This window comes from Xyrauchen texanus, chromosome 15, assembly GCF_025860055.1.
Source record: "Xyrauchen texanus isolate HMW12.3.18 chromosome 15, RBS_HiC_50CHRs, whole genome shotgun sequence".
Classification (NCBI taxonomy): domain Eukaryota; kingdom Metazoa; phylum Chordata; class Actinopteri; order Cypriniformes; family Catostomidae; genus Xyrauchen; species Xyrauchen texanus.
The window spans coordinates 15,339,745-15,362,745 of NC_068290.1; the positions used below are offsets into that span (position 1 = coordinate 15,339,745).

General features: G+C 38.3%; 1 protein-coding gene and 1 pseudogene across 1 annotated transcript; both read right to left on the reverse strand.

Moving 5' to 3' along the window:
* Window positions 1–1,938: 1,938 nt before the first annotated feature.
* Window positions 1,939–4,760, reverse strand: LOC127656486 (gap junction alpha-9 protein-like; annotated as a pseudogene).
* Window positions 4,761–12,927: 8,167 nt separating this feature from the next.
* On the reverse strand, window positions 12,928–22,753 carry LOC127656072 (rhomboid-related protein 2-like). The gene is made up of 8 exons (XM_052144233.1): window positions 22,376–22,753; window positions 19,568–19,791; window positions 17,023–17,171; window positions 16,591–16,703; window positions 14,980–15,080; window positions 14,812–14,872; window positions 14,630–14,691; window positions 12,928–14,199 (listed from the first exon to the last, which is right to left on the reverse strand). The coding sequence occupies exons 2-8, from the start codon at window positions 19,781–19,783 to the stop codon at window positions 14,017–14,019; spliced, it is 885 nt and encodes a 294-aa protein (XP_052000193.1). The 5' UTR covers window positions 19,784–19,791; window positions 22,376–22,753; the 3' UTR covers window positions 12,928–14,016.
* Between the last annotated feature and the right edge of the window lie 248 nt (window positions 22,754–23,001).

The following is a 23,001-nucleotide window of genomic DNA, read 5'->3' on the forward strand; positions in this document are numbered from 1 at the left end:
TCTTGAGATCCTGACGAAGACTATTGGTAAATGTTGTTTAATACAAAGTTAAACGTTTTACAAAACAACTTTTTAACAGTTTGTTGTTCACATGAAAATTATGGTACAAACAAGTTTTGGGCTTTTAGACAAAAAAACGATGAAACGATTCCAGACATTCTTTCTTCTGCAGAACACAAACGAATGGAAGTGAATGAACAAATGTAAGTGAATAGTAACCAGAGTTTTGAAGCTCCAAAAATTACATAAAGGCAGCATAAAGGTAATCCATACTACTCCAGTGGTTTAATAGATATCAGGCGTTGCACTGTCTCTCACTGTGCCTATTGTCCTGTTCATTGTCATAAATTTCTTGTACTGTCACGTACTTTTTGCACATGTTTGCACGTGCACTTTATATAGGTATTTTATATTGGTATTTTATTTAGTTGTGTAGTCTCATGTGGTTCTGTGTTTGTCCTATGTTGTTTTTATGTAGCACCATGGTCCTGGAGGAACGTTGTCTCGTTTCGCTGTGTGCTGTACTAACTGTATATGGTTGAAACGACAATAAAAACCACTTGACTTGACTTCTGCAGAGATGCAATTGCTTTGGGTAAGAAACAGATCAAGTTAAATCCTTTTTTTTATTGTTATTATAAATCTCCACTTTCTCTTGAAAGTGGAGATTTATAGTAAAAAAGGACTTAAATATTTAACTGTTTCTCACCCACACTTGTGGTATCACTTCTGAAGATATGGATTTAACCACTTCGTGCTGCCTTCATGTGATTTTTGTAATTTGAAAGGTCTGGTAACCATTCACTTGCATTGCTAGGACCTACAGAGCTTAATTTGTTTTCAGCAGAAGAAAGTCTTATACATCTGGGATGTTATGAGGTTGGATAAATTTAATGAACTATCCCTTTAAGAAATAATAAGGAAGAATTTCCTAATGGGTCTGTCGTCTTTTAATATGGAGTGACATTTTTTTTATTTTGTTTTATCAAATTTGTTCAAAAAATTTAGTAAAAATACTAGTTACTCCAAAGCCAGAGTGTGACATATAAAAAGAGATAACAACATTTTAAAACTGACAATGACATCAGACCTAAACATAAAATCAGACAAAATACAAAATGTACAAAATGGTAATAAATAAAAAAGTATGAATAATTTAATTGGGTGATGTAATAGAAAGTTCAGTTCAGGCCTAAACTTTCTATTAGCCTTCTTCCACTGTAGGTTTCTGATTCTGAACATCTGACAAAACTATATGTTGGACTAGCAATGGTAGTTACTATGCCAACTTCCCCCTGCTGGTAAAAAAGTGTATGATTATTAAAGAATGCATGCTCATTTCTTGCTAGCAAAAAACTATAAATATATGTAAAAATTTGTATGTCTTTCTAAGACTTTACATATTGCCTGTATTGAAATCTTGTTTAGACATGATTATTGTCTATAAATTGTAATAAGACTTACCTGTGACACATAAGACAAATATTTTTTTCAGCTGTTCAATTACAGAAGAGTGTGCTGTAAAATTTAGTGCAAAATCAAACTTACGATCCATTGAACAGGTTGTTCTCTATTTACTGTCACACTACTCATTAATTAAATATATTGCTAATCATTTTTTATATTAATATGTAAAGAAAACAACATAATGCAAATATTTAAATGTATAAATATGTTGTCTGTGTAAACAGTTCATTAATAATTCCATAGGTGTAATATAGACAATATAGCTCACACACATTTGGAGTTTTCTGTGTCCTCAATTTAAATACTGGAAAAACCTTAAACTCTAAGCTTTTTAGACATTTAAAACATTATTACAAATATGAGTTATTTAAAGAAAATTTATTGAATTAATTAAAAACATTTTGTGAATATTTTGAAGTGTAGGTAAATTAATAAATGGTCTTTAATAGTGAATAGACAAAAAAGTTGTTGTCATACCTGTAAATCTGTAGGAGATACTTGTCTGCTTGCCAATGAGGTGCAACAGCTTGGGGAAAATCGTTGCGGACTATGTCGGGACTCTTCGATCGAATCAGGAGTGGTGAGCCTACTCCTTTTGGGTTCGCACAGTGGCATACGGACAGCAGGCTTTTGCACCTTCCAAAGAATCAGAGTCTGAGACATTACCTTCAACAACTGTCGAGCAATTCCAAGGCGCATTGACTTTCCAAGGCTTCTTTGCCACACTAGATTATGTGTGAGAAGAATCCCTTTGGTGGCTTGAGGAGTTTGAGGTCTAGGACTCCTGCCCTTTATTGTGTAGAGTTGGGTGGGCAGAATCCTTCACCTCCTCTTGCTTTGACGGCTTGATGTAGTTACAAGGTGGTGAGAGTGTGTCACTGCTAGTATTATAATTGCTGTTGTTCTCAGTGGGACTATTCCGTTAGTAATTGGAGCATCAGAACAATTTGTAGTTTGCATATAATCCTTAACAGGTAAGAAAGCAGTGGATGGGTTAATCAACAGAGGGTAGGCAGATCCAAGCAAGATGGCAGATGGTCTCTCCAGCAAGAGGTTATATCCACTGGGTGCTGATGCAGTGGTGGCTGTGCAGCCAGTGTAGGTGCCGATGCATGTCTGATGCACCACAGAATCTGTCTTGAACTTGTTGGGATAGTAGCTGTCATCAATTTCATCCCTCAACTCAGGGTAAAAGTTCAAGATAACCTTTTTTAGCTTCTTGTAGCCAAGATGCATGATCTCTAGAATACTGAGAAACAATGAAATGGCAGCTATCCATTGCATAAACACCATGAAGACATTCTTCTCAGTGGGTCGAGATACAAAGCATTCCACCGTGTTTGGGCAGGGCTCCTGCTCACGTTTGTAGAGTGGATCTAGTTGGAAGCCATAGAGAAGATATTGTCCAGTCATGAATCCCACCTCTACTGCGGAGCGGGAGACTATGTGAGCCACATAGGTGCACAGCAGGGACCCTCGCAATGGAGCTTTGTTCGGCTTCCCCTGGTCAATCTTGCGCCGTACCTCTGCCATCTCAATGTCCACTGCTTTAAGTTCACGTCTCAATGCCATTTTTTGGTGCTGTCGCTCTTTCTCGAGGGCTCGGAGGTGGTAGAGGGCATGGCCCATGTAAACCAGACAGGGTGAATAAAAAAAATGACCTGCAGCACCCAGTAGTGGATGATGGAAATTGGGAGCGCTTTGCCGTAGCACACGTTGCGGCAACCAGACTGATCGGTATTGCAGATAAAGTCTACCTGTTCATTGTTCCACATTCACACCACTCCAAGTACCAGCATGCAGAAGATGAAGAGGATGGTCAGCCAGATCTTCCCCACCATGGTGGAATGGATGTGCACCTCTAATTACACCTCTAAAATCCCACCAAGAAAGTTCCAGTCCTCTATATTCACTCTGGCATTTTTGTGACTGTTCAAAGTAGAGATGAAGATCAAGACTCGTGCAGGAACGTGCAGTACCTTTTATGAACTAAATTAAATATTGACATGTATTGAACTAAAACATGGGGAAATTGAGTACCAATTAAGTACCAAACTACTTTCAGATTGTAAAGCATATATATATATATATATATATATATATATATATATATATATATAATATTTCATAATTATTTACAAGTGTCTTTTGCAAGTCTTATTAATTTTCCAAGATAAACTAAGAATGCCTTAGAGAAACACAATAGATTAATAAAAATGCACAAACAAAAAATGGGTTGAATAGTATGGCTTTTTTTTATCAAATCTAGATTTTACGGTGTAATAAAAAGAAACAAAATGTCTCCATCTCAAGTGTAACAGTATCTCAGTCTTATCAGCATTAATTACAGAGGGCTTTTAACTGATATTGCTAAACAGCTAACCAAATTAAACAGCAAAACTACTCATGCAGTTCTACAAAATGCTATCCAAATACATTGCTATCTCTAGTATAGTTTTGTTGAGACTAAACATAAATAATTGTAAAACACCAATGTATCTCTACCAAATAAAAAGAAAACGTTAATAAGAATCTTCATTGTAACTCAAAACACAATCCAACCCCCCATTCCCGAGCAAGAAGTTGTTGGGTCTCTTCGGCCCTGAAGTTCGTCAGGCAGTGTCGGTCGACCTGGAGGAAAGCCCGGTCCAAACTTCTCTGGGCCTTGCAAGTCTATCAGCGACAGGCCAATCGCTATCGCAGACTTGCCCCTTTCTTTTCGCCTGGGTCTAAGAATATGGCTCTCCATGAGGAACCTGCCATTACGGGTGGAATCCCGTAAGCCAGTGGTTCATCGGACCATTCCGCATAGCCATCAGTCCCTAGTGTTGTTCTCTTTGCCTGCCCTGTTATGTGTGGATTGTATTCTATATTTTTTCCCCTTGGTTGGATTTAAATGGTTTTTGGATGTTTTCTGTTCAAGTATTCTTTGTTGGATTCAAAAGATTTGTTGGAAATTTTCTTTTCCCTTGTGGATTAAGCTCTTTGTACATTTGCCTTCTGCTCTCTACTTGGATTTTCGTCACTTTTTTTTTCTACCCTACTGCTCAGTGGATAGTCAGTACCACTCCCACACCGGAGACCTGTGTTTGAGACCTGCTTGTTACACTTATCAAGTTAATATAAACTCATACCATCCTGGTCATCATTAAAGGTCTCAACTAAACACAAAACAAGCAGGACTTCTTGGTACCAACTTATAGTCATGATTGTGAATTCAATGTGCCAGCCGATGCCATTGACCTTACAGCAGTATGGACAGACTGCCTGTGATTAAAACCTCTGCGTGTCATGCAGATACGACAAAGCCAAAAAATATTTAAAAAAATCATTGGTGCCCTGCACATCTGACGCAACAAGTCACCTGAACTCTTGTGACACCCACTTTCCTCTCTGCTGGCAGCAAACGAGGGTTTCCGAATGTGTCAAGGTCTGTTGGCAAGCGCACTGCTTCTGTACGGCAGAATTGTAGCCCATCTGCCTCAAGGTCTGACATGTGCATTCTGAGATGCTATTCTGCTCACTACAATTGTAGAGTTTTTATCTGAGTTACTGTATATTTCTGTCATCTCGACCCAGTCTGGCAATTCTCCATTGACCTCTCTCATCAACAATGTGTTTCCATCTGCAGAACTGAAGCTCACAGTATATTTTTTGTTTTTGGGACCATTCTGAGTAAACTCTAGAGACTGTGGTGCGTGAAAATCACAGGAGTTCAGAAATACTCAAAAAAGCCCATCTGACACAAACAGTCATTCCACAGTAGAAATAAAATTTTCCCCCATTCTGATGTTAGATATGAACATTAACTGAAGCTCCTGACCTGTATCTGAGTGATTTTATGCATTGCAATTCTGCCACACGGTTTGCTGATTAGATAATCGCATGAATGAGTAGGTGTGAAAGTAACAAGTATTGAGTCTCGCTCACAAAACTTTTAATTCTTTAAAGAGAAACATGCAGGTTGAATTTATAACTGAATTAATACTTTATATTGTCTGCAGAGGTCTTTTAAAAACACATATGTAGAAATTACTAATGAAATCTCATTTGATGTAGAGATTTTGATGAAAATGTGCTAGGCTCTGGAAATACGCCTTTCCCGCTATAGCAACGCGTCATATGACGTAGGGCGAGGCAAATAAAAGAGCTCGCGGTCAGCTCTTTCATTGTTGGGTGTTGATGTAGTTAGAGCAGTAGTGAGAGACAGAAAGTTTTAGATCGAGTTTTAGAGAAGCCATAATGGTAAATTATTGTGTTTGTGCTGGTTGCACGAATTCCAGCCTGTCAGGACATCGTGTCCATCATTTTCCTTCTAGGAAAAACAAGGCTTTTCGGTCTTGGGTGCGTTTTGTGCAGGTGAAGAGAGCAGACTTCACTGCCGCGTCTGTTACCACACACTCGGTTGTTTGTGGCGCACATTTCACTCCGGAGAATTATCGACCTGGAGATATGTTGGAGTCTCGGATGGGATTTCAGAGTAAGGACCACGTGAGGATGATTACTGATGCTGTTCCTTCGGTGCAATCGATGGAATCAAGTCCACCGTCAAAGTTTACACCGGATTTTGGCGCGGGCGGGACTGGAGGACCAAGTGCTAACGTTAGCAGACATTCTGTGCAACGAAAACGAGCACTTAGCAGAGTAAGTCTTACTTTTAATTATTTTAACTCTTAATTTGTGTAATTTCGTTATAATAATAGTATAATATTTTTATATAATATATTTTTATAATATTAAATATTTATTTTCTGTCAGCATAGAATATGAGAAGACAAAACGTTGCTGGCTTAAATTAAGACAATCTAAATGGATGTTTAATCAAGAACAAGGTCGAACGTATGTTTGCTAAAGCAGATTTATTGCATAACACCAAGGTACTAGCCCTACAGTAGATGAACCAGCGTTAGCCACGGTGCTAACTTACATTAACTCACCAAGTCACTTGCCCTATTCGCCACTGGTTTTCTTGACACCACAACTCTACTTCTCTCTGCCCATTGTTTCTCCCCCTGGCTTCTATCTCGCCTAGGAGGCTCATAATTATAGGCCTGTGGGCCATCATAGGCATGTTCGTCCACACCGGAGAACTCGGTTTCTTCATTCGCATCCATTGTAACCTGAGCTTGAGCTTGACCAGACTCCCTCGGACATCGTCACTTCCGGTTAGTGCTTTATAGACGCGGAAGTTATTTTATCACAATTTATCTCAAAATATCGTTAATGGCTAAATATATATTACTCCAGTTCAGAAAATCTAGTTGTTTTATCATCAACATACACTATGCTATATAGGGGTGTCCAACCTGCATGTTGCTCTTTATGTCCCCTAAAAACCTGTGACTTCTCTCTATTTCACTAACAAGTGGACGATATCTTCATCGCATACAGTGTGGCACTTAATTATGGCAGCTAAATCAATAAAACAAAGTAGGAAAGACCAGAATACCAAAACGGAGGCATACGGGGAGAAGATGAATATGTTAGCATGGCGGCCATAGCTAGCCTTTTAGAAAATCATCGAAATGCTCTCTCGGCTGATTTTAAAGTCACTTTTTCGACACTTGAGGCAAATTTGGACTGAATTCAGGCGACATTGGCCAACCATGCCTTAAGGATTGCTTCGCTTGAGGCCTACGTTAACTCTCAGGATGAACGCACGCAGGCCTTAGAATCTACCTTTGCTATGCTAATGGAGAGCAATGCTAAGCTACTAGCTAATGTAGTTGATCTCGAGTCCCATAGCCAGTGAAACAATATCAGAATTATTGGCTTACCTGAATCCATTAAGGGGTCTCGACTTTCTACCTTCTTCTCTGAACTTCTTGCGGAGCTTTTTGGTGATGGTGTCCAGGATTCTCTGCCGGAATGTGACAGGGCTTATCGGACATTGTCCAATAAACCGAGGCCAGGGCAGAGGCCTAGGCCTGTTATCAACCGGTTACACAGGTATCAGCAAAAGGAAAAGATCATCCATGAAGCCCAAGCTAGGAAGGGGATGCTTTAGTATCGAGGCGTGCCTATCGGTATTTTTGAAGACTATGCTGCAGTGGTGTTCAAGTACAGGGAGGTTATATCTTAACTCTATAATCTGGTCCTCAAACCAGCCCTACTGTTCCTGGCCAGGCTCACCATTGTAACAAAGGAGGGAGGTAGGAAAAGATTTGCATTGGTCGCAGAAGCTAAATACTGTATAGCATCTTTCCATCCTGATGAGATTTGATGTGGACATGGTGCCTATTTTGGGCTTGCTGCTAAATTGGCTGGGGAGCCGGGAAGCTGCCTTTGCCAAATGTATGGATCTTTGAGCTGCTACAGGCAGCCGGGATTGTTTACAATTTGTGGTCCCATCTCAATGCAACATTTATGTTTTGTTTATTCTAGTTCAATAAGATGACTTTTGACTGATTCTAAGTTACCTGGAGGTGTCATTGCACACAATGAATTTGTGCCTTATTTCATGGAATACCAAAGGAATGAATAAAGCTGTTAAAATTGGTAAGGTTCTGATGCAATTGCAACATCTTAAAGGGGACATAATATTTCTGCAGGAAACACATCTTAAAACTTCAGACACCCTTCGATACAATCTAAGCAACGCTTAGAACACAGCGATAAGGTGGGTAGAGTCCTAGCCCAGCAGGCCCGAGCAGCCAGTGCCTCCAGACTAATCTCAAGAATTACATCCCCTAGTGGTAGTATTATTTTGGATCCGGTTGAAATCAACTGATCTTTCTCTGAATATTACACTAATCTTTATACCTCTGAATACCCCTCGATTTCAGCAACGACTCCCAATCCCCTTGACTCACTAATATACCCTAGAATTTACTAAAGTATGGTAGGGGTATTGGGTAGCCCTATCTCCACTGTGGAAGTCCAGCAAGTGATTAAATCAATGCAAAATGTGAAGTCTCCAGGTCCTGATGGCTTAACAGTTTAATTTTATACGGCATACTCAACATTATTAGTTCCAATTTTAGTAAGAATGTACAATGATTCCTTTCACAAAGGCCTATTACCATGGACTTTTTACATGGCATCTATCACTGTGCTTTTGAAGATAGATAGGGATCCTACCTTTTGTAGTAATTATAGACCAATTTCACTCCTATATGTATACTGTAAGATACTAGCTAAAATCCTATCTCTCCACCTTCAATGTGTAATGCCTTCCATATTTTTGTCGGATCAAACAGGCTTTACATTGGGGAGATAATCCTTTTTCAATACTCTGAGGCTATTTAATATTATTTTCTCTCCTTCTCCCAACACCCATGAAGTCATAGTAGCACTGGATGTGGAGAAAGCCTTCAACAGGATGGATTGGGGCTATCTGTTCTTTGTGATTGGAAAATTTGGATTTGATTCTAAATTTACATCCTGGGATTCAACTTCTGTATGCATTCGCATCTGCGTCGGTGCATACCAGCGGAATTCACTCGCCACCATTTCTGCTTCAATGTGGGACACGGCAGGGCTGCCTGCTTTCTCCACTGCTGTTCAATATAGCTATTGAGCCACATTTAGGCTACAGCTACGTAGCCACAATTGGTTCAAAGGCATCACCCGTCATGGCCTGGTCCACTAACTATCTCTCTATGCGTACAATCTTTTATTATATGTTTCCGATCCCTTCCCCCCCATATGTTTTTTTCTTGACCAGTTTGGTCACCTATCAGGGTATAAGTTAAATCTTCAAAAAAGCAAATTTTTTGTAAACACATAGGTGAATACAGTTCCCCATTCCGCTTTTCCATTTAAGTTAGCCCCAGATGGGTTCAAATACTTGGGGATATTCATCTCTAGCTCCTTAAGATCTGTTCCTTAAGAAATTTCAGCCACTACTGTAAATTAGACATTGCTAGGTGAATTTACCTTCCTCTTTCTATAGCAGGCAGTGTGAATCTTATAAAAATGCTTATTCTGCCGAAATTCTTATATCTGTTCCAGCACATTACAATTTGTATTAATAAATAATTTTTTAGTAGTTTGGATTAGCAATTGAGTGGGTTCGTCTGGAATAACAAGGAAGCTAATATTAGGAGATCAGTTCTCCAGCTTTCCAAATCTGAAGGGGGTGTCTTGCGCTTCCAAATATTTGATACTACTTCTAGGCATGTAACATTAAAGGGTAACTAAACCCCTGCTCAGAGTCTGACTCCACCCACTAGCAATATTTGAAAAATGCCGGAAAAGTGGGCAGACCCCAGCGGGGATAGAGGGGACGAAACGAGGGCAGGGCTGAGCGGGGGGGCGTGCACCTGAGACCCGTAGTGACGGATTAGTTGACAGCTGCTGTCAGACTTTTTTTTTTTTTTTTTTTTTATTACAACAAAAAAAATATACAAAGATGTGTACATGAATATACACATTCTCAACCAATAGAAGTTAACAAACATAAGAAAAAAAAAGGTTATGCCAGGGGTAAAATTACAATAATTTGTAGTAACACAAAGCTTCATAGGTCTTTCTTGCTTTTTTGTTCTTAATTTGATTTAATGTATTACCATACTGTTTAATCTCTTTTATAAAGTGATCAAAGCTTGGCTTAGCTTTAGTCCATTTTTTCACATGAATGTGATATTTTCCTAGTAAAATAAAAAGTTGTATAAGGAAGCACATCGTACTTTTGGAATCAACATTTTCCTGCACAAAAAAAGATACTACATCATACAGAGCTGATGTCAGACTCTAAAATGGAGAGTGACTGGAGTGATGCAAGTAGCTTTGCCACGGAGCGGTCTTTTGAAGTCGAGGACTTTTCTCCCCCACCTTCACCTGAAGTGGAGGAGGGTGAGTTGTATTACTATTATGTTATTATTATTCCTCACACGGTCGCAAGACGACATGTACATGAATCTGATGAGTTTTATCGAGTTGATGTCAATAGCGCGCGCTGTAGGCATATTCATATTTTGCAGTTATGTGAAAAAATCCAGCAAAATGCGTTTGACGACCCCAGAGGATTAACTATAGCCTAACCATAAATTGTGATTCAAATATATATGATCACTCACCTCAAGACGCCGCTGCGGTGGTGGAGTCCATGCAGGAGGAGCAGCGTTTGGCACTGCGTCGCTTTTCAGCGCGAGCTGTTTGGAGAAGCCCATTTCCACCTCCATTGCGTTGGAGAAGCAATCCCGCGTAAAATGCAGTTTGCACACTCCTACAACTATAGGCGGGAACTAGCAGTCTTCCAGCCCAAGGACATGCAACCACTGGTGCCTAATTTCCAAGTCTGCTGGAAAGCTATACAGTCCAGCAGTGCTGTTGCAACCAGCAACACTACACCTACGTACCATCCTGACCACTGTACTAAATATAGATAATCTACGCTAACTTGAAGATATCCTAACTGACGCAATACTATGCTACTAACTAACTATGCTTCTAACAATACTACACTAACAAATATGCTAATTAACTACCTAGGCTACACGAAATAATCTAAATAACTATATAAATGCTATGCTAAATAGATGCTAAAATACTCTATCCTGATCGTTTTCAATACTCGCAATTCCAACTCCTGACTCGCTACAGTGGTTTTGACGAAACAAGATGGTTTTTATACTGCCATGGGCGTGGTAGCTCATACCAAGGGCGTGGTGAGTTGGAACCTGCTTACGTCAGCTGTCACCGCTTACGTCACGAAGTACTGCACACAGCCAATAGGAAAATTCAACTGCAGTAGCCACCGTTCAACCTGAAGAGGGCAGCACTCAGACGTTTTTACACCATATATTGTAGAATTAAAACACTTTATACACAAATGTCAAAAAAATTACTTGAATCAATGACCAGTACTAATAAAGCCCCATTCTTACAGATCATTAACTAAAAAAAGTTGGTTTAGGGTTTAGTTACCCTTTAATAAATTACTTTATTGGGTCAGCTACAGTATAAAGGTTCCGACTTTTGTCCGCCCTGGGTTCATACCGAATTATCATCTTCTATAATCTGCTCTCAGCTTCCCATTGAGGTCCACAAAATCTCGAGCAATCCAGTAGTCACCAGCACTATTAAGATTTGGCTTTAGGGGGCCTGGGTAGCACAGCGAGTATTGACGCTGACTACGACTCCTGGAGTTCGAATCCAGGGCGTGCTGAGTGACTTAGCACTCTAAGCAACCAAATTGGCCTGGTTTCTAGGGAGGGTAGAGTCACATAGTGTAACATCCTCGTGGTCACTATAATGTGGTTCGCTCTTGGTGGGCACGTGGTGAGTTGTGTGTTACCACAGAGACATAGCGTGTGTGGAGGCTTCATGCTACTCGCCATGGTAACGCGCTCAACAAGCCACGCGTTAAGATGCATGGATTGATGGTCTCAGACGTGGACGGTCTTGTCGACCCGGATCGAGTCGTTATGCCACCATGAGGACTTCAGAGAAAATCAAGAAAAAATAAATGAATTAATAAGAATTAAAAAACAAGATTTGGCTTTAATTCAGAAAATAATTTGGTCTTCAGAGCCTTGATTCATACGGCGATTTTAAATAACCACTTATTTCCTCCATCCCTCTTGGACCACGCCTTTCGTAGCTGGACAACTAAAGGTCTTGGTACACTTAATGGCTTATATGAGGACGAGGTCTTTTTGTCTTTCTCATCCCAGTCAGTTAAATTTAACTTGCCTAACAGTCATAAATTGTGAGGCATTTTGTTCAGAAGCTGTTTCCCTATTTTCCCAATCATCCCCCTGAATCAGAAATTGATCAGTTTCTCACCCTTGACCCTGGTCAAAGGCGGCTAATATCTATTATTTATGGTAAAATGAGCTTCCTAACTACGGACTCAATGGACTTCCAATGCACTCCCTCAAAGATTCCTGGAAACAGACTTGGGTGTTGACATCTCTGACAACCAGTGGACGGACAGTCTTAGTTTAGTACACTGCTCATCCATCTGTGCTATACACACTCTAATGCAATGTAAAGTGTGCCATAGGGCCCACTTCACCACTGCTAAACTGGAAAAAATTTCCCCAATAGAAGTGATGCCTGCAATAGATGTAAGCAATCTCCGGCAGATCGTCTACACATGTGCTGGATTTGTGTTCTTGTGGTAGTTTTGTTTATTATTTTTCTTTGTTTGTCAGGCGCTCTGCCTTGCTTTGTAATTGTTGTGTACCTTCTATATGTCTGCAGAAAACTCAAAAAGATTTAAACTAAATTAATTTTCAAGGACTACAAACATGGAATGTTCACGGTATCCATACTGGCCAGCAATCAATTTCTTTTGGAGAACCACAGTCAGCTAGTTAGAATTGAGGGAACAGAGGGACTCGGAATAGCATTTGTTGTGGAACACATTCCAGCGTAAACTCACTTCACCTCAAACCACTCAATCTGCCAGAGCATTTCCCTCACCCAAATTCATCAACCAGGAAAAAAAACGGCTGTAAAACAAGCAAACACAATAGATATGAAATAGGCCGGTATGGACACCTTAGTCTTTAAAATATTTAATACATCATTTCATTACAATATTAAAAAATCTGTAAAACTGACAATTACCTTAAAAACACCTAAGAAAAGGTTTACACATTTTCTTAATCACCACCAAAATTCCAACCTAAAACCCAGCTTTAAAACTGAATATGATAACCAGGGGAAAAAAATATAAGGTCATTGTAAATACATGTCATTAGCATTTATTTGACACAAATTCCTAATGATCATAGCTTATGCAATACCACATTTAAACTACATTAGTGTGACCTCAGGTTGTGGTCAGCCTACATGCAGCCCACTATAGATTTTTGCATATCAGAGTTAAAATAATGGAGAGATAGCACCTCCAAAATTGAGTCCTGTCATTACATTGCATTGTATTTTCTCTAGGGGTGGTTTTTAACCAAAAAGCTACTTTTTTGCTACCTGCAAACCACACAATGGAGAAAGTTGCCCCATTAATTGGCACAGTCTCAGGCCTGTAACAGTAGTTAGGAATAGGTTTAGGGGCTCATCTTGTCAGATAATAATCAGGGAAACGTTCTCCAGTGGGCACTAATACAGTCTTTTTCCTGCCTACAAACACAATGGTCACATTCTCAAACAAGTTAAGTGAACATTAAATCTTCACCTTTTATCAATAATCTTGTCAATAAAATGACAAACCAAGTATTTTAAATAACCATTTGAACTCACCAAGGGCTCATTAATCCTGTCGATAAAAAAATAAATGGCCCTGCAATAACAAACCCTTCAAAATACAAATATTACACTTGTATTTGTTCCTGAGGAGTTACATATTTGAGGATGTCAAAAGCAAAGGTCTCAAAGCAAAACCAAAAAAAAGTTCATATTTGCATATCAATAACAGCATTTTACAAATCTATCAAATTCAATCTATACATTCAAAAATATTCACTTTTAAAATCTATGTAGTGTATTAGCATCCAACCAGAGTATGTAAACATAATGATGAATAGAATTGTCTTAGTTATAGTGACCCGAGAAAGGCTTTTTTTTTTCTTCTTTTTTTTAAAGCCAGGATTTTCCTTTGTGAATAGGGGCATAGCTTCAACCATTACAGAAACACCTTCAAGCAGGTGCTGTGGACAAGAAGATGTTGAAAATGACAGCAAACAAGAAGAAGACAATGTATCCAACAATGCACATCCAGAAGCGTGGGTCCTTCAAGAGCTCTTTATTGTAGTTGGTGAAAAACACATAACCAATGGTCATGCCTGCTATACCACCGCCAATGTGGGCCACAAAAGACACCTGACAAAGAAGAAGATATGACCTTCTCAATGAAAATGCAATGATAATAGATCACCTTGACATAAAGAAATTCCAGATTAGTTCATTATGTAATGAAGTGTTGTATGAAGAAATTATTTTTGTAAGATATTGGATTCTAATCAAGCAAGAATAAAATCTGATATACAGGTTAAAATGTGAGACTTCCTGTAAGAAGTTAGCAATATGGTAACAAGATACACCCTGACTACAATAAAAGAAAAAAATATTTCATCATTCAATTAATGTGTTTGCTTCAAAGTGACCAAAACATTTTAAAACGAATAACTAAATGAAATAAAAAAAAAAAAAAAAAAAAACTTAATTTACTTTAGAGTTTAATATGGTTGTACTGTGTAGCTACAGGATTACGCTATTGTTTAATTCAGTGGAAAAGACAAAAGAGAGTCACCTTCATGGCAGTGTCATGGACAATAAATCTTCTGTAAATAGCAAAGCCTACATCTGTCCCAACTGGAAAATAAAATCTTAATTATTAATTAAATATCATACAATAGGTCAGGAGCCAGAGCTCAATGCATAGTTTATCCAGATATCAACAGTAGAGTAGAAAGTAGAAATACACAGACGCACCAATGAGAAGGATTACTACGATCCGAAATATTCCCAGAGGTAGAAACATCTCCCTGAAATTCTATAGGAAAAGGAAACTTTAGTTAGGGTGTTGAATATATAATTTGAATCAGAATTGTATTTTTAAAAAATCCCATCAAATTAATTGATTACTGTAAATCTACTCACCACCACGGCATTCATGAAGTAACCACCCATGAGGGCATAGACACCACCTGAGGCCCCCACAAGTGCACTGAGAGGATCAAAGATGGAGCTGGCGAGGGAACCTGAAAAAGGATTCATGTATATTAGGGCTGTGAATCGATTAAATTTGTTTTACTAATTAATCACTAATTAAAAGTTTTCTGTGATTAATCATGAATAATCATAGTACATTAAAACAAACATTCAAATATAATCATGAATATATTTACTTTATCTCAAAGAACCTTATTGGTTATTTTTTTTGGTTAGTCATCATTTATTTTAATATATGTGTAATATAAAAACTGTTCAGTTTTTTGCAGTGGTCACGCTGTAAAAGCGGTGCAAAATCTTCTGCCGTTTTCCAGTGGACTTTTTAATAATAGGATCAAAAGGGTAGATTCAATTTATATCAAGCTTTATTAGCAAGACAAACTTAAGTGTACATTGCAAATGCATTATAAGTCACTGTAAACACATATATAAACTAAATGAATGCTGAAGTTTAAAATCTTAAAAATATTATTTTCTCTGGCTGCTGTTTATTCTCTCTAGCCTGCTTTTGACACTGGTTCAGATGACAGTGAGTGTGTTTTCCGGCGATGCATTATGTGCAGCTTGGCATCTCATCCACACCTGTGAAGTCTCCATTCTCTGTACAGTAAATCTGCTTACATGTTTATAATGCCTGGGACATGCTTCACACATAATAAATAAGCATGCACTTCTCCACACAATCAGTTTTTGTGCTAGGATGTGCAGTCAAGTCGAGTTTGTACCTACTGGAAATGTATACGTGCCAATTTTAGTCACAGGAAATGGGGAAAAACATTACTGAATTTTCAGGAAGTGAAAAAAAAAAAACGATACAGCAACAATTTTATTAATACTATTAAAAAATTTAATTGCAAAAATTAACACCTTAAAAAAAAAAGCACCTTTCAGTGTTTCACGAGAATATGAAGTGGGGCCAGAGAAGAAAACTTACATATATCATACATATACTAAAACTAAAAGATAAAGTAAATTCATTTCAAGCCATTTTTAGAGTTTCCTTCCTGTTGGTGCAATACAAATAAGAAGAGTTTGGAAATGTTTTTAATTTCTAAGCACATTGTAAGACTTATAGCATGTTCTGAATGGAATTCTCATGCACTGCCAGCTGAGTTCTACATAGTATGTACTGTATACGGCTTACTATTTTGTAAAAAATAGTAGGCCTACGTGAAACAGTATACAGTGTCTAACAAACATTTTAAACTGGTACACTATATTGCTGTCACATAAATACACTGTTCGATTGGTAGTCCAATCAAATAATAATGAAGTCACAACATAAATAATACGATTGTGATTGAAATCATTTTAGGTTCATTAATCACTCGAAAAGGAAGTTCAAGTCAAAGCACTGCAATGTGGGATACCATATCACATGGACTGTGCTTTCATTTACTCCTTTTGACAAAATATGCGGAATTTCATCAAGCTATTCCATCCCAAATTAAATTCTGAATACTGTGCACAGAGTGGGACATACCCATAGTATCCCAACTACAAAAAAAACAAAGTCTGATTATACATGCAAAAGCTCACCTGCAAGGACCCCAGCCATATAGACCATGCCCACTTCAAACCCCTTATGCACAAGTTCCAGGGGAATGCCCAGCAGCACCTGCATCAACAGGTTGCCCATGATGTGCTCCACCCTAAACGAAGAAAGGCAGTCAAACATATATATCAAACACCAATCAATTTAATGCTTCATGTTGTTCTAAACCTGTATGACTTTCTTTCTTGTGTGGAACACAAAAGGAGATGTTAGGCAGAATTCTGCATACATCTGTGTTACAACATGATGGTGAGTAAAGGAATTTTCATTTTGGGTGAACTATCCCTTTAAGTTTCTAGCCCTCCACTGGAATGAGTTAAACAAATTGTGTCATTCATGTGTAACCACAATAGTCTCACAAAAGACAGTCAATACTAAAAGTGGGGCGAGTAGACAAAAGCAGCATGTCCACTTACCCAGCATGCAAAAACATGTAGGAGACGAACCGCCACGCCTCTTTACGTAGTTCAGGCTTATAGGTAAGAGGACTCTCCCAGATTCCCGTACCTAAGGTTATCCACTGCTTCTGGGGCTTCCATACTGCATAGTAGATAAACACTCCCAACTGAAACGGGTTTAAAAAGAGATTGAACCTATGAAATTGTGCACACACATTTAAACACCATTGAGGCCAGTATAAAATGTTCATGCTTTGGTTGAAACCTTGCATCATGTATGGAGTTTAGATGAGATAATACAGTAGGGCAAAATAACTCAAGACACAATTAGTTATATTACAGCCTTATTCCAAAAATGGATTAAATTCATTCTTTTCCTCAAAATTCTACAAACAATACCCCATAATGACAATGTGAAAGAAGTTTGAAATATTTGCAAATTTATAAAAAAAAATTTAAAATCACATGTACATAATTATTCACAGCCTTTGCTCAATACTTTGTTGAAGCACCTTTGGCACCAATTACAGCCTCAAGTCTCTTTGAGTAAGATGTTACAAGCTTGGCACACCTATTTTTGGGCAGTTTCTCCCATTCTTCTCAAGCTCCATCAGGTTGGATGAAGCCATATTAAGATCTCTCCTGAGACGTTCAATCGGGTTCAAATCTGGGCTCTGGCTGGGCCACTCAAGGACATTCACAGAGTTGTCCCTAGCCACTCCTTTGTTATCTTGGCTGTGTGCATAGGGTCGTTGTCCTGTTGGAAGATGAACCTTCACCCCAGTCTGAGGTCCAGAGCGCTCTGGATCAGGTTTTCATCAAGGATGTCTCTGTACATTGCTGCATTCATCTTTGCCTCAATCCTGACTAGTCTCCCAGTCCCTGCCACTGAAAAACATCCCCACAGCATGATGCTGCCACCACCATGCTTCACTGTAGGGATGGTATTGGCCAGGTGATGAGCGGTGCCTGGTTTCCTCCAGACATGACACTTGCCATTCCCAAAGAGTTCAATCTTTGTTCCATCAGACCAGAGAATTTTGTTTCTCATGGTGAAGAATCCTTCAGGGGCCTTTTGGCAAACTCCGGGCTGGCTGACATCTGTCTTTTACTGAGGAGTGGCTTCCGTCTGGCCACTCTACCATACAGGCATGAGTGGTGGTTGTTCTTCTGGAAGGTTCTCCTCTCTCCACAGAGAAATGCTGGAGCTCTGTCAGAGTGACCATCGGGTTCTTGGTCACCTCCCTGACGAAGGCCCTTCTCCCCCGATCGTTCAGTTTGGCCGAGCGGCCAGCTCTAGGAAGAGTCCTGGTGGTTCCAAACTTCTTCCATTTATTGATGATGTAGGCCACTGTGCTCATTGGGACCTTCAATGCTGCAGAATTCTTTCTGTAACCTTCTCCAGATCTGTGCCTCGATACAATCCTGTCTCAGAGGTCTACAGACAATTCTTTGGACTTCATGGCTTGGTTTGTGCTCTGACATGAACTGTTAACTGTGGGACCTTATACAGACAAGTGTGTGCCTTTCCAAATCATGTCCAATCAACTGAAATAACTACAGGTGGCTCCAATCAAGTTGTAGAAACATCTCAAGGATGATCAGTGGAAACAGGATGTACCTGAGCTCAATTTTGAGTGTCATGGCAAAGGCTGTGAATACTAGTACATGTGATTTTAATTTTAATAAATTTGCAAAGATTTCAAATTCACGTTGTCATTATGTTATTATTGTTTGTAGACATTTAAGGAAAATAATTAAATACATTTTGTAACATAACAAAATGTGGAAAAAGTGAAGCACTGTGAATACTTTCCAGATGCACTGTATGTGTAAGAGCAATCGCTATATTTTATATGCACAATATTTTGTGCCAGTATCAATTAATGTCTTAAACAGTACTGTAGACCGTAGAGCATTAAGTGTTATACAGGTGAAACATTGAACTGGATTTGTTTTGTGTTATGTATGTATATATGTGTGTGTATATTCTGTATATTGCATAAAGTAATTTTTTGTCTTATCATTTATATTTCTTTTTTGTGTTACATGGATTTTGTTGTTGTTTATGGTACATGTATGTTGTTGCAGCAGCCGAGTCCAAGACAATTTCCCCTATAGGGACAATAGTTTAACCTAACCTAACAATGAGAAATAGTCATTATTTTGAATTTGAGCTGAAACATTTTTTTAGAAAGTAACTTAAATGTTAAGTAATTAGTAACATGATTAATTAGTAAATTAATCTGATAAAAAATGTTGTGTAATAAAGTAAAATATTCAGTAATTTGTAGTGGATTACTTTTAAGTAACTTACCCAACAGTGTTCATTATGCCAGCTTTGTTGTCAAAAAGCATCATTGTTGGCTTAGCTGTGTTAACACATCTTTTGGCACGTGTCAGCAAATTGATTGGTATAGTTACCAAATATAGTATATTTATAGTACAGAAATACATCTCTTGACAGTGGTAATGGTAGAAACCATTTGCTTTATCATTTCACTAGAAACATAAGTGTCTAGCGATACAAAAGTTACTGTTGTGCATCAAACATTTACTGTACCTCTGCTAAACTGATGAGGATGATAAAGATAGGTGGTGGGCAGCAGTTGGCGCGCTCCAAATAAGTCTCATGTAACTCCTCTGGAAGCATCCATCTAGAAACTTTCTTGTGAAACTTCTCTACCCTCTGACCCCTTCTCTTTTGCGCTCCTTGATTCTCACCTTCTTCATCCCTTTGCACTGGAAAAGTATCTTGCGCTTCGACGTCATTGTCCATTTCTTTGTCTTAAATAAAAACACATATCAAAGGGTTGCTATGGCTGCATGGCATGGATTATTGGTTGCCCCCTGCCCTCCCGTCAAGAACTGTACACTTCCAGAGTAAGGAAAAAGGCTAGAAAAATCACTCTGGAACCCACTCACCCAGCCCAATGTCTTTTTGAACTGTTGCTTTCTGGCCGACGCTACAGAGCTCCAAGCACCAGAACCATCAGGCACAGGAACAGTTTTTTCCCTCAGGCAATCCATCTCTTGAACAGTTCAAACTGCCCCATTGAGCAATAATTATGTGCAATAAATACACAGTTTAGTCTTTTTATATTATCCAACACATCCTACCTCTTCTGCCATTACATTCCCTTGCACTGTATATAACAGATTTTAATTTACACTCTGTGTGTGTGTGTATATAGTCTTATTGTGAATACTTTATGTTTTATTTTCTATTCAATTTTCTTTAAATTAGTATCTGTCTTGTTGCTGTACTGTATTGTTGTGCACTGGAAGCTTTGGTTACAAAGTCAAATTCATTGTATGTGTAAGCATACAGTTGTGTTCAAATAAATAGCATTGCGTTAATAAAAGTGAATAAAATGTGCAATTTCATAGCTTTTATTTCCATATTTCAAATGTAGTGGAAATATTACACATTCGATTCCAAATCAAAGCATTAACCAATTTTATCAAGCTGGTGTTATTCTTTTACAGGAAGCAAAGGACTATTAATCCGTAAAAAAAAATAGCAGTGTCCACATTTTTCTCTTCAAACGTAATATTTATTTGTAAACATAATCTGCGTTGCATCTAGTCAACCATCTTCTGGCACCTAGAAACGGGTATTTCAGCCCAGAATGAAAGAATTACATTCCACAGTTCCTGTGAATTTGGGGGTTTTGCTTCAGAAAAGCATTTTTTTATGTCACCCCACAAGTTTTCAATGGGGTTGAGGTCAGGGGATTGAGCTGTCCACTCCATTATCTCAATCCTTTTTGTCTGGAACCAAGATGTTGCTCTCTTACTCGTGTGTTTGGTGTCCTTGTCTTGTTGAAACACCCATTTCAGGGGCATTTCCTCTTCGGCATAGGGCAACATAATCTCTTCAAGTATTTTGATGTATTCAAACTGACCCATCCCTGGTATACGATAAATATGACCAACACCATAGTATGAAAAACATCCCCATACCATGGTTTTTGCGCCACCATACTTCACTGTCAGTGTACTGTGACTTGAATTCAGTACCCAGTGGTCCCCTGACGTAATGTCGATGACACTAAATACCCGAAAAGAACAATTTTACTCTCATCAGTCCACAGAATGCTACACCATTTCTCTTTGGGCCAAACGATGTATTTAAACCGATTTTGCACATGCCATGCAAAATTTGTGCTTTATGGGGGCATCTTGCTGATAGCTTAGCTTCGATCAAACATGTTCTGACTGTAACAGTACTTATAGGTCATTTTAGATAATCTTTGATCTTTCTGGAGGTGATGCTTTTTTCCTTTGCCATTCTGACTATTCTTCGAGCAGTTTTAACAGAAGTTGCTCGTTTTTCTCCGCGTGTTTTGCGTTTTTGTTGCCATTGTAAAGCATTTAAGATAATTATAGCTTAGTATCCTATAATTTGATGGGCTTTATACGTTTCCCCCTCTCCAATCAACGTTTGAAACAAATTACGTTGCTTCTCCTAACAATGTTTGGAACGGCCATTTTACTTTGCAATTCAGAAGGAAATATATTTTATAACAATTTGTGAAACATTTGCTTCCATTCTTCCTTAATAAAAGACAATTAAATGATACCTGTTTTTTTTCACATAATTAATTCTGTAATTAAACTCAACACTGCTATTATTTTGAACACGCCCTTTCAATGAATGGAGTCGATTACTCAGACAAGCAGCGTGCATGTCGTGACAGTTGGATATTTTGTTTTTTTATTACACTACTTCATCTATAAGTAAATGATTTGCGATGCAGAAATATCACTACCACTAATAACCGTGTTTCATCAGGTTACTGATATTGTATTTTCATTTAATAAAAAATGTTACACTAATGCACCTGGCAATAAGCTGATTCTTATTCTGATGCGGGGTTGTATCTCATAAATGGCAGTCAGTAACTGATGTTTTTTTTTTTGTTGTTGTTTTTTTTTCCAGTTTATGTTAAAGAAAGCTATTAATATAATTGTCCATTACAGCCTATGATTACAAAAAAAAAAATTGCGTCTGTGTATAAAAAAAAAAAAAAAAAGTATTTCAGCTTCACAGAATGTTTTACTTGTCTTGACTCTTCCGGAATGGCTCATCCTGCCTGGAATTATTTACAAGGTCACTGCACCTTTTATTTAAAGCATTGTAGGCTATTTCAGAAATCATTTTCTGTCCTCTTGTATGAGCATAATTAATATTAATTTAAAACACGAAATGATGAACCGATAATCTAAATTATAATCCGTTCTTAGCACGCGTTCACTACAGGTTTCTAGAAATTGCATTTATACGTTTTCAATAAAAGCCCCACTTTTTAACCCAAACCATATTAAATACAGATACCTGCATAGTACTCCAATCCGTTCAACTTACCGCCTTTCTTCTCCTCGTGCACTACTCACGCGAGCAAAGCCAACTTGTCCAAAAGTCCACACCGTCCAGAACTCAATAAAGGTTTATTATTTCAAATACAAATCCGATCGAAATAGAAGCTTTTTCAATATATATGTATCAAATAGACCATTTCAAGAATTTTCTGACCACCACGAAACAAACGACGTTCTCCTTGAGCTATAATTACGGACTTCACACGGCTTTTCCGGTTCCAGTCTTCCTTCCTCTTGTTACGAACTGGCCAGTCTGCAGGGTCGTTTTGTTTACTGAACAAAAAACTGCTAACCCTGACCCGTCAAAGTTGGGTAAACGTAGCCTTTTTTTTACCTGCGTAACCTCAAACAGCCACACCTGAAGTCACGTGACCCCGTTCATGATAATGAGCTTTAAGCAGTTCTTCAGAACGATGTATAACAATTCTGAAACTATAGATTCTAACCCCATGAATAAACAAAAAGACAGTTTCGGCAAAAACTAAGAGATGCAACTAAACCCATTCTAAGAGAAAAGATTGCATCGATACTATTAAAACCACTAGAGGGCGACACATCCTTGAATAGTGAGCTTAGATACTGCAAGTACAATAGAAATTGATACTCAACTAA

Excerpts from the sequence above, each read along its gene's own strand:
- LOC127656072 (XM_052144233.1), bottom strand. The coding sequence starts at position 19,783 with ATGGACAATGACGTCGAAGCGCAAGATACTTTTCCAGTGCAAAGGGAT. Across the intron at positions 17,172-19,567 it reads TCCTCATCAGTTTAGCAGAG|TTGGGAGTGTTTATCTACTA; the intron begins GTACAGTAAATG and ends AACCCGTTTCAG. Across the intron at positions 14,692-14,811 it reads CGTAGTAATCCTTCTCATTG|TTGGGACAGATGTAGGCTTT; the intron begins GTGCGTCTGTGT and ends TTTATTTTCCAG.